Here is a 12,469-nt window from a genome sequence, read left to right as displayed (position 1 = left end):
ACGGTAACTCAGAACCTTCATAAGTCTGGCGACCACTGTACTAGGGGAATAAATTCAGAGATGAAATAGATACCTCGGACGCTTAATCAATTTCAGAAATCTGTTTCTCCTTATCTCGTACCGTTCCTGCACCATAGAAATACATAATGAAACCAGAAGTCGTAATAAATTTCTTCCACTCTCAGTTTTACTATAGAGATGCTACTGGAGACAGTATATTTTCTTAAGACTCTGATTCGATTTAAAGAAGAAGAAGAAAAAAAGCTTGCCACTATTTCATACCGTTTTTACTCTTACGGCAGTCAACATCGAAACCGGGAATGGTTAAACTCAACCACTTCCGATTTGAATAGAGAGTTATCGGACAAGATGAAATCTATTGTTGGGACGCTGAAACAATTCCAAAAATCTGCTTCTCGATATCTCTTATTATTTTTGCTCTATTTGTTGAGAGACAGATAGACGGACGGGCATGTTGTTCTATAAGACTTCCGGCACTTATGCATAGCATAGTTTGGAACTATAAAAAGTACTGAACGGAAGTCTAGAAAGTCAGCAACAACAACAATGACACTAGCGTTGTGTTACTGACACATTTTTCAATTTCGATATCTCTCACAAGGGAAAATCTTATATTGATAGTAGCATTGTCCAATCAAACATGTGCAATCGATAGAGGAGTGAAGAAAAGTGAGAAATCCAAAGTTTTACTGGCCAACACTAAAAAACACAGGAGATACAGAGCAAAGAAGGATCTAGAATCATGTGAAGACGGCAATGCAAAAGATATACTGACACAGAAAGAACTTCAAAATGATTAAAGTAATCAAAGTGACATCTACACAACAGTATAGTAAACAAACATTGTACCCACAGACATGCTCAATTACATCATATGTAATACAATGTTGCCAACTAAGCACAAAATGAAGTTTTGTTAAATGGCAGGGAACACAAATTATAACATCTAGAAAATCTAATTATGAGTAGAACCATACCTGTGATATTTGATGTACAGTGTTGCCAACGTTTGAAGATAGGTCTATATGAATCTTGTATGTTGAAGAGTACATACAGTACACGATTCGATCTAATTAAAACCAAAATATTAGACCACAAATAACAATATAATAACTGAAGTACGAAAATAAGGGACGAAGCACAGCCGTTCTTGCCCAAGCGGAAAATCAGAATAGTATCAAACGCAATACACAAAACTTCATATAAGAATTCATATAGACCTTGGCAACACTTTATATCACGACTTCACAGGTATGGTTCTACTCATAATTAGATTTTCTAGATGTTATAATTTGTGTTCCCTGCCATTTAACAAAACTTCATTTTGTGTTGTTGGCAACACTGCTTTACATATGATGTTATTAAGCATGTCTGTGGGTACAATGTTTGCTTACTATACTGTTGTGTAGATGTCCTTTTGATTACTTTAATCATTTTGAAGTTCTTTCTGTGTCAATGTATCTTTTGCATTGCTGTCTTCACATAATTCTAGATCCTTCTTTCCTCTGTATCTCCTGTATTTCTGGGTGTCGGCCCGTAAAACTTTGGATTTCTCACTTTTCTTCACTTCTCTATCGATTGCGCATTGTTTGATTGGACAATGCTACTATCAATATAAGATGTTCCCTTGTAAGTGTAACGTGTCAAGGTTATTCCGAGTAGGCTAAAGAAGACGGCGCGGCGATAATAAGAAATGAATAAAATGGTTGAATGAAGAAAGTGATAGGAAACGGGAGATCCCCGAGAAAACTCACGCACACGGTATTTGTCCACAAAAAAGTTCACTTGGCGCGAGCTGGGATCGAACCAAGGACCACATGCACGAGAAGTGAACGATCTACCACTTTTTTTTTACTCATCGAAGGTGTCTCAGTAACTTACTTGAACTACTTATTACTTAATTTTACTTGCTTTACTCGTTTACCTGACTTTTTTCCAATCACCTAGAACGACAGGGACACGAACACAGAAACATCGAGGACAGTTAAAATCACAAAGGCTCTCCCACCAGGAATCGAACCCGGACCTCGTACACCAAAGGCGTACGTGCTAGCCACTAGACCAGCGGAAGGCAACCACTGAGCCACCACGGCCCCTGTTTCAATCTCGAATCACCGTGTGATCTTTTTAAGTCCTTTGGGGATTCATGTCAGGGAGTTTAGTTATTAATATGACTTAATATGTGCTAAACTGGAGAAACTTGAAGGCTTTCAGTTTTCTACGTATATTTATGATCATTTCAGCCAAACATTTTCGCTTTAATTTTCTTTCTTTCTTTCTTCATTTACTAACGTTCATGTGATTAATTTCAACAAGAGACCTCGTTCCACATATCAGCTGATTCAGTAGCATATGCAGAATTTTGTAAAGGAGGCTTCGAGATCCTAGCTTCATGTAACTTCAGGCATTTATATACAGATTCTGATATGGTAAAGTTTATTCTTGCATAATATTTTGCTTAAGGTGGGTTAACTTTGGGCTTGCTCAAGAGGAAACTGGCCCATTTCGTGTCTTTCTAGCCTGATCGGGATTTAACTTCCCTACTCAACGCTGAAGCTATATATGATTATATCTAACATCGGGCAAGGAGGGCAGAGGGAATTGCCCACCAGAGTTTGAGTAACTCTTTCGTAAGAGTTACGTTGGCTATTGACTGGGTAGGCAATTGCTCGCCAATACGCGCCATAATGTAGGGCCAACGTCGATAGTTGGCCAGCCTGTGTTTGCCACTGTTGAGTCTACTATGATCCTCTTTCAGTAACGATTTGCGTCAACGTAAGAAAAATTTGCGTTTTGTTTGCGATGTAATCAACACAACAGTTAATTGCCTAGCGTCGCGGTCTGGAAATTTTACGAAGACCGTTACAGAATAGGGTTCTATGCTGCTAAGTAACAGAAGAATTTACTAACTAAGTAAATCTGTGCTAATTATATGTTGTAGAGCTGCCTCGTGGCTAAGCGGTTAACGCATGCGCCTTGATGTGGGAAGACCGGGTTCGATTCCCAGCAGGAGCTTATATGGTTCGGATCTCATGTTAAGTAATAGGTCAACCTCTCATATAGCCTAACTGCTGAAAGGGATACTGAACTCAAAATCAAATAAAATTATATGTAGTATTCTTCTGCATACAAAATTAACTACTTTAAGAAAAAAAAAGAAAACAAAAAACTGCGTGGCGCCCTTGATACTATACACTAATATGTTTTGATCACGTACAAAATAATTAAGACTATATTCTTAAAAGAAGCAATAAATGTACCTCACCTGGACAACACAGCTATGTGTAAACACTACCGATCCCACTAAGAATAAAGTACGTAATACAGTCATAGACCTAGGCTCATAATTCAACCGCTTTAGTACTTCAGAAAGCAACAATGACAACGGAACAAGGCAATATGGCTAATGGCATGACATAAGAAAGAAAAAAAAAGTATATATTGTATTTGAGTATATAAATAGATCGCAACACAGCCAAAAATATGTGACTTAACTATTCTATTGTAAACACAATAGATCACAAGGGACTTACAAGAAACAAAAGACATAACATATCTCGTTAAGAAGTTGCAGCTCTTCCGCTTTTCTTCCGGTATTTCCAGAAAGACATCAAGGTTACTGGAGAACGCAGCACGTGAACCTATTACTTTTTTTTTTTTCCTTTTACATGTCACTGTTCAGAGCGCTAACGTGAAACAAATGAAAAACAAAAATAAAACACATATACACACTCACAAAGAATACTTTCCGCTACACGCTTGCTTCTCCTGACTTCCGGCTCAAGAGCAAGATAACGTTTGGGAAGTGTTAAAAAAAATTATTCCAGTGAATTCTTCTTCCAGAGGGGAAGAACCTGTTCGAAGATATCAGAAAACGTGCAGACGAAAATGTTTATAAGGAAGAGAGAGAGAGAGAGAGAGAGAGAGAGAGAGAGAGAGAGGGAGAGAGAGAGACAAAACGAATAAAGGATATTCGTGAAGGTACTACATCATGTTCAATCAACACCTAATAAAGAAGAGATCACCTGTAGGAACTAACTCTTTACACATTTTAAGACACGTGAATGAATACGTCTGTAAAGTCAGGTCTACAAGGGAGTTACAATGACCTTAACATGATGAAGGTTTCTGTTTACATTAATTCTAAAAACCAAACACCGTGGCATTACAATTTATGAAGGACTATGACCAATCAAATTAATGGCGGAGCGGCGGTTGAGCTCGCACTTTGAGGATTCCCCGAACTTTTAAGAATCCCCCAAGTTATGAAACTCTATTCGCATAATTGAGCTCCTTCGTGGCTTAGTGGTTAGCGTACGCGCCTTTGGCGTGCGAGACCCGGGTTCGATTCCCGGCGGGAGCTCATGTGGTTCGGATTCCACGTTAATCAGTAGGTCCACGTCTCATATAGCCTCGCTACTGAACGGAACTCAAAATCAACTCAATTCAACTCTAATAATTTGCATAATAATTATTTTTTAGTTCTGCGGTGAGCCAGGGGATAGATCCGGCTTCACTGCCACTAGACCAAACAGGTTTTAGCCAAATTATATGTGGTTAGCACATATGCTCCTATCAATGTTCTTTCTGGCTTACTGGACCCTATTTCCATATCTGTTAAGCAATCAACTTTCAAATTGCCTTACGGTACCAGGTCAACATAAAAAAAATCATATATCTAACATGAGACAATGCATGTTAAACACATACATATTATTTGACTTCGCGGTAGTACTGCTAAATTTTTCTCTATATTCTTGAATCAGTGTACGGCATACTTCCAAAATGTCTATTGCACCAGTACTGTACCTTGTTTCTCTTGCAGGACACTTACACCAACATGTACCGTAAGGTTGATTGTGATAATAAATGTTTACTGTACTACTACTTTAATGACAATAACTTTAATTTTGTGAAGGTGATACAGTACAACAACAATCAGAGTTCCCCTGGCGGATTTAAGGGTGCACGTTGTGGCTATGAACCTATTTGGCGGGTGTAATTTTTCATTGAAAATGATATAATCAAACTGGAAAACGTTAAATTAGGGTAGAGTAAGTATCATTTGAAGAATGACCAATTTGGAGAAAGAAAGGTTAGTTTTGAGGAAGAATAGTAAATTTGGAGGAAAAGTTAAATTTGAGGGAGATTCAAATTATATGAGACATTTGTCGTTCAGTACATTTGTGTATCTTAATAGGATAATGGAACAGAGATAAAAACTATATCACTGATTCTTTCTAGATAGTAAAATGTTTCCAATAATGCATATTGCCCATGCTTCAAATCTTTATTTAATGCGCTAGATGTTTGGGGCTGCCAACTCGTCTCACATAACTTATTTCATAATCAGCAACATTTTCAACTCAAATTAGGGTAGCACTCCCCTTGATTTCATAGCTAGCGCAAGCGCCTTTGCTGCATTGTATTCCGGGTTCGATTCCCGGTGAAAGAGCGTTGAAATTTTGAACGTGTTACCGTGATTCGGAAAGCATCTGAAGTTCTAGGTCCATGTTTCATGTAGTCTCGTTGTTAAGAAGTAGACGCCAAACTCCTCAAATAACCAACCAAAATCAAATTTTATTACGAGTCTATTCGATGATAAACCTTAAAGATGATCTTAACTTTTACTTTATACTAGTAGAAGTACTCATTCTTTGCAAGGGAAGAATAATCATTATGCAAAATAGTTCAAAATAAAGACATGCATGATATATATACAACGATGCCTTCGGTATTTACATGCAACCTTAAATACAGTAGTGTAGTGTGAGTTGCCTATCACTGTCACCCTTACGAGTCAAAAATAATATAAAAAGCAAATTTGTATGCGATATCTGGTGAATATATATTTCTATACAACATATGGTGGCTCTAGGTGTCTCTGTTCTATGTGAGAATTTGATCACATTAGTATAAATTAACAATCAGATCTATTGTTGATACAGTTTCTTCAAATCTTTAAAAGTCTCTTTTGAGCGCTAAGGTTTTATAATCTAGAGAATCAGATAGAATCTAGCCCAGGGAAGTACGCAGGGGGTGGGTCCTGGGGGTCCGGACTCCCCCCCAATTTCGACTTTTGTGTAAATTTAGCCTAATTTTAGGGGCAAATTTAGGAATTTTAATATAAAATACCCTTATGTTGACTTTGAACCTCCCCCGAAATAAATTCCTGCGTACGCTACTGATCTAGCCTTCGATGCGAGTGGTTCCGGTTTCGATTCCTGGTAGGGGTACTCGGTTGTAAAAGTGTAAAACGCTTTTTCAGGCCAGCCACCCTGAATGAAGTTTTCCTGGATTTTCCTCATTCACACCAGACAAATGTCCGGGTGGTACCAAACATATAGGTCCCAGGCCGCTTCCTTCCTGCCCCAACTCTTTCTTCCTTCCCTTTCCCCGGATATTGTGCTCATCGAGGGATTTGATGGGCTAAATGGCCATAGATGCCGAAAGCCCAGAAGTCGAAATCATAAATCAGATGGAATCTACAATGAATGTAACGCGTTGATTGCTTTCTCTCGTGACAGAAATTCAGATTTTAACGCGGGATTCAAACAGTAACATCATTTTCGATTTTAATTTGAGGGAGGTACTGGGAGACTCTTCGACATATGTATCGAGTTTCACATTTTTCATAAGAATATTATTATATTATGGATTAAAGCAAGGATAGAAATGGTAAAAGACGCGTTTAGGAGGAAGAAATGTATATTTTGTGGTGCCTTGAATAAATAGTTGAGAAAAAGTCTCATAAAGTGCTTCGTGTAGAGGATAGTGCTGTATGGGTGGACATTACGCAAGAATGAAGAAAAATGACTTTAAGCTTCCGAAATGTGGGTGTGGAGAAGAGTGAAGAAAATTAGCTGGGTCGAGCAGAAAACAAATGAGAGGGTATTAGAAATGGTGGGGGAGAATAGGACAATTTTAAATATTATTTAGAAGAGGAAGAGAAACTAGTTGGGACATTGGCTAAGAAGGAACTCTATCATGAGGGACGTGCTAGAGGGTATGGTAGCAAGAATGAAAAGGAGGAGACGAAGGAGGCTTCAATTCATTGATAATATTAAATCAGAAAAATGTATGTGAAGACGAAGAGATTACTGTGGCATGGAAGCTTCTCAGTTGCGGCAAGTGACCTGCCAATCATGGCAGAATCCCAGTGATAATAACTGATTAAAGCATATATAGATCTGAAATTTAAGAGGGAGTCACTTGCCTCCGTCCGGTTTCTCCAAATTGCGCACCTGGATCCGAACCACACGAACTATGTACAAACGGAAATCGAACCTGCGCTTCCACAACAACTTCTAGAATGGCAGCAATCTAGCCACAAGTGAGGTCACGCAGGAGAACAGAAAAATATTCACGAGACGATACAAACGTGAATTCCTTTACATGTTCTGTTGCTGTATCTCTATCACTGGAAATCTCCACTTCGCTGATCGACCCTGACAACGAATTAGCAAATCCGGTTTTCTTGCTCTTTCCCGCGCGATGCAGCCTTCGCCAACATGAAATTCATTTATAAAAGGATCTGCATGATTGGCAACTGCCTTTGATCAATATGGGGTTCGCCACTACTAATCACTCAAGGCCAATACAGTATACAAGCCGATTCGTATTACTTCCGGTGAAAGCTTTACACTGCACTGGCAATGATTTTACGAGGATTATATGTATATGCGCAGAAACAAATAATAACATAAGTTCTCACATATATTGTTCCGAAGGACCCTTGTGTAGAAGTTTCCAGAATTCTCAACTACTGCGTATCAAATCAATTTCTAGTTGTAATTTGCTCAACTTTATTAATTTTAAGGACTTTAGTCTACCAGAACTCCTTCCATATTTAATCTCTCTGTCCAAGTGTGTCTGTCCGGGAGAAGAAAATATCTCAAGAAGCACTGTACTTGTGTCTGTCCGGAAGACAAGATATCTCAAGAACTACTTGTGTCCGTCCGGAAGGCAAAACAATCTTAAGAACTACTGTACTTGTGTCCATTCGTGAGACAAAATATATCAAAAACCTACTTGTGTCGGTCCGGGAGACAAAAATCTCAAGAACTACTGTACTTCTGTCTGTCTGAGAGACAAAATTCTTAGGAACTACTTGTGTTTGCTCGGGAGACAGAAATCTCAAGACCTACTGTACTTGTGTCCGTCCAGAAGATAACATATCTCAAAAATTACTTGTGTCCGTCCGGAAGACAAAAATTTCAAGAACTATTGTACTTGTGTCCGTCTAGAAGGCAACATATCTGAAGAATTACTTGTGTCCTTCTTGGAGACAAAAATTTCAAGAACTACTTGTGTCCGTTCACGAGACAAATAATCTCAAGAACTACAACTGTACTTATGTCTGTCCGGGAGACAAAAATATCAAGAAACACTGTACTTGTGTGCGTCCGGGGGAAATAAAATTCAAGTACTACTTATGTCCGTTCGGGAGAGAAAAGATCTCACGACCTACTGTACTTGTGTCCGTCCGGAAGACAAAAGAACCTCAAGAACTACATGGGACATCACTACCAATTTTGGCCAGAGTAAAGTTAGAAATCCAGTTCCTTGTTAAAAGTGATATTCTAAACCGGAAGTGGTAGAAATCAACCATTTCGTGTTTAACGTTGATTACTATAGTGTACAAATGATAATAGACAACTAGGAGCGGTTTCAGATAATCGAATAGGCATCCCAAGAATACATTATCCTTTCTTAACTCTCTTTTTAAAACCGGAAGTAGTAGAAATTCACAGTAACTTCCGGTTTCAATATTGATCTGCATGAAGCTAAAACGATAAGAGATATCGAGAAGCGACATTTTTGAGGGGATCGATTTAGCGCTCTAAGCATAGATACATATTGTCTCTCAATCCTCCATTGAAACCGGAAGTGGCAGAAATCAACCGCTTCCGGTTTTTTAGAACATTGATCACTATGGCATAAAGAGGATAATAGATAGCGATTAGCGGTATTTAATAGGGAAGGCACCACTTTGTCGGTATCTTCATTTAGTTTTTAGTAGTAGTGACGATGAATGCTCAACAACCTCTGATACGTGAACTGTTACTGTATAAGTTCAAACTCGGGTATAATACTGCCGCAGCAACCGAGAATAAGCTGCAAAATCTGCATGATATGCGTTTCCTGAAACAGATTGTCATATGTGACGAAAAGTAGTTCTTTTTTTTCCGAAATCTGAGTTAGCAAAACCAGTGATTGACCAACGGCCATCTTCCATAGCTGGTCGTCAAACAGGATTGTTTTGAGCATAAAGTCATCCTCTAAGTTTGGTGAAACCACGGGGGGTATAATTCACTTCTAGTTCATTCCTAACGTTTGTACTATCAATGTCATCCGTTAATCTAAATGTATGCTGCTCTACGTCAATTATTTTGCATTGGTGAGCCGAAAGCGCTTCTTGCTACAACAGGATAACGCAAAACCATAGTCATCTCGAAAAACGCAACACAAAAATTCAGAAAATTGATGACATCGAACTGATGTTACATCCGGCATATAGTCCTGACTTTGCCAAGTGTCATGTGTATGTCACGTGAAGGGGTTTGGTTTGTATGGCGTGATATATTCTCAATTAATATCGAAACCAGAAAAAGTAGTCAATACCTACCACCTTCGTTTTTAATAGACAGATTAGAGTGGATTGGGAGGGGCAGTGAATCCTCGGCTCGCGAACAATTCGAATTACAAGTTTTGCGACCAATTTTCCTTTCAGCCTAGAACAATGTTTCGGGAAATGAATGCACAAACCGAGAATTCCATGCGTCTACCAGTGTTCTTGTGCGTTTGTCGTAAACATTATCTGAAAGAGTTCTGTGTTTGCATATATATATATATATACTATTTGTGTTTTTTTGCCCTCAGAGTGTTTCATTTAATTTAGTGTTACTTATTTGTGTTTAAAACCGATAATATTATTTTCAATCGCAGGAAACAACTAAAAAAAACGTTAAAAAAATTACCGTACCATATTTCTGTGGCCATAACGAGTTAAGTTCGTAACCCGTGGGTCTGCTGTATTCTTGAGAGACTTGATTGATTACAGGAAACAGCTTCTCGCTATCTATTACCGTTTTACTTTATAGCAATCAACGTTAAATCAAACCGGAAGTGGGTTGATTTCTGCCACATCCGGTTTGAAAAAAATGAAATGAAATCTTTGAGTTTTACGTCCCACGGTTATGCCAGCAAGGCTAAAGGAGGTGGTGATGATGAGAAATGAATGAAATAGTGGAATGAAGAATATGAGAGGAAACGGCAGAATCCCGAAGAAACCCACGCACACGGTGTTTGTCCAGAGACTTCACGCACTAGATTTGAACGCTCTACCACTGAGCCACTGCCACATCCGGTTTTAATAGAGGATTAACAGATAAGATGGTAATTATTCTTAGAGAAAGGTAAATCGATTTAAAAAGAAACCCTTCTAGTTATTTCATATCGTTTTTGCTCTATGTAGACCGGATGCAATATTGAGAGACCGGAAGTCGTAGTGGATTTCTATCACTTCCGGTTTTAGTAGAGAGTTAACGGAAGAAGATGAAACATCTTGTTGGGGCGCTTAAACGATTGTAGGAAACATCTTCTTGCTATTTGCTACCGTTCTTGCTCCATAGAGATCGACTTTGAAACCGGAAATTGTTGATTTCCACCACTTCTGGACAATGAATCATCTCCATCAAGGAATTGAATTCCTAAATCTTGATCATCTATTATTGATGATAATCAAACCATTACAATGCGCTCATCACTCTCCAATCGGAAGCCGAATCAAGAAACACGAGCTAACCACTAACTGAGCGAGGATTCCTTTAACTCTCAATTAGAAATGTCAGACATTGGATTCGAGTCCGAGATGTCCCGATTGTGAAGCAAGATAGCCAACCGTGTGTCTGTTGTGTTGCACAGTCTCGTAAGGCGTAAAGGGAAATTTTTGAAATTAAAATATCATGAAGCATTTAATAATAATTACTTAAAATCAATTATGAGACAGACTGTACCTGTTTATACCTCTTACAGCAGCAACAATGCTTAGTACTATATAGGATCACTACTTCATAGAAACTTATAGGGTTACACTATTGTAATTTATATTATTAATTTTTAAAAAATCAAATAAATGTGTCATAATTTTATTTTATTTTATTTTCAGTTTAGCGTCAGCAGCTGGCTATATAAGACGCGAAACTATACCTTAACGTAGAATCCGAACCACATGAGCCCCCGCTGGGAGTAGAACCTGGGTATTTCACTCTAAAGGCGCGTGGGCTAACCGCTTAGTCATGAAGGAGCTCAAGTGTGTCACGGTCAGTGTTGAATTCAGACTTTCGTACAAGGGGGGGGGCAATAAAAATTTGAGGGGGGCAGTGTTTTAGATTGGAATAGAGCAGCAGGAATCTCTCGCAACAAAACTCGCGACTTATTATTGTCTGCTAGTATGCAATAACCAACATATTATCATTTTCCCCTAACTAACGTTGTAAAGCGTTTGTGTGCGTCTGTATCTAATTTTCAAGTTTGAATTTAACTTCGACTGCGAGAACACGGTTTGTTAATTGGAATAATTGGGTTAATCAAAGAAGAAACTAATTTCCTTTTTTTTAAAAAAAAAAAATAAAACACAAATCTGTTTTTAAGACTGTCCTATCTCCGAAAAAAACAAACAGAAAAAAGCAAATATTTCAATACGTGTCTATATGCTAGGGGGTGCTCAGGCCCCCTTAAACATGTCTGAATTCAACACTGGTCACGATGTCGTTGTAGTTCAGCAAAGTGTGTCGTCAACCAAGAAAGGTTGGGAACCACTGCAGTAGCATACGCCTACTTGTGTTGATCTGAGGTTGTATCATTTGAATAATTCTGTTACGCTTGGCTTTAATACACGTACATCTTACAACACAATGATTTTTATTCAACTCCACAAAAGAAATAAAAAATCTCTAAACAAAGCGTTTTTATTTTTTATTTTATTTTATTTATTTATTTTTATTTTTTTGAGGTGAATGGTCTAACTTTTATATATAAGTTCACATTTTCTTTAACCAACAGAATATTACAGACAGTTTTCAAGGAATTATTTTCATTCGGTTAAGTTAGTTATATGATTTTGCAATTAAGTTAAAAATACTCGTGTCGTATATAAATACTTTTGCAATTACCACTTACGTACTTTTTTTTTTTATTTTTGTTTGGCCTCCAGCACTGTCACGTTCACGTGGCGACTTTACGAAAATTTGCTGGACAACTTATATGATGCAATAAGCCAATAACATTTTCAATACCATAAAGAGAATATTTGCATTGAACAAACATTCAGCTAATAATTAATAGATTTCAAACGAACTTGTGATCTTGCCTATTTCCCTTTTCTAATATCAAGAATATATATTTGCCGAAGGGGTGCATGGAGGGGGTCTACTGAGTTCAGACC

At 38.0% G+C, this 12,469-nt stretch overlaps 1 protein-coding gene and 1 non-coding gene across 3 annotated transcripts in view; one reads left to right on the top strand and one right to left on the bottom strand.

The window, feature by feature from the left end:
• Positions 1-12,469, bottom strand: part of LOC145683531 (uncharacterized) — a 63,230-nt gene that overhangs the window by 42,116 nt on the left and 8,645 nt on the right. Inside the window, exon 1 of one of the 2 annotated variants that reach the window (XM_081754876.1) lies at positions 3,555-3,611. The exons of the other annotated variant lie outside the window; for it this stretch is intronic. Within the exon in view, the coding sequence (XP_081611002.1) occupies positions 3,555-3,575 (21 nt within the window). The 5' untranslated portion in view covers positions 3,576-3,611. Of the gene's footprint in view, positions 1-3,554; positions 3,612-12,469 lie in introns of those variants that run through there. 2 annotated transcript variants of the gene reach the window in all.
• Positions 4,311-4,384, top strand: TRNAQ-UUG (transfer RNA glutamine (anticodon UUG)). The gene has a single exon. It is a non-coding gene; the product is annotated as a tRNA-Gln (tRNA).

Source organism: Thermobia domestica, chromosome 4 (assembly GCF_964235325.1).
Source record: "Thermobia domestica chromosome 4, izTheDome1.hap1.1, whole genome shotgun sequence".
In the NCBI taxonomy this organism is placed as follows: domain Eukaryota; kingdom Metazoa; phylum Arthropoda; class Insecta; order Zygentoma; family Lepismatidae; genus Thermobia; species Thermobia domestica.
The sequence above is the reverse complement of the archived record's forward strand: the minus strand, read 5'-3'. Positions and strand labels throughout refer to the sequence as shown.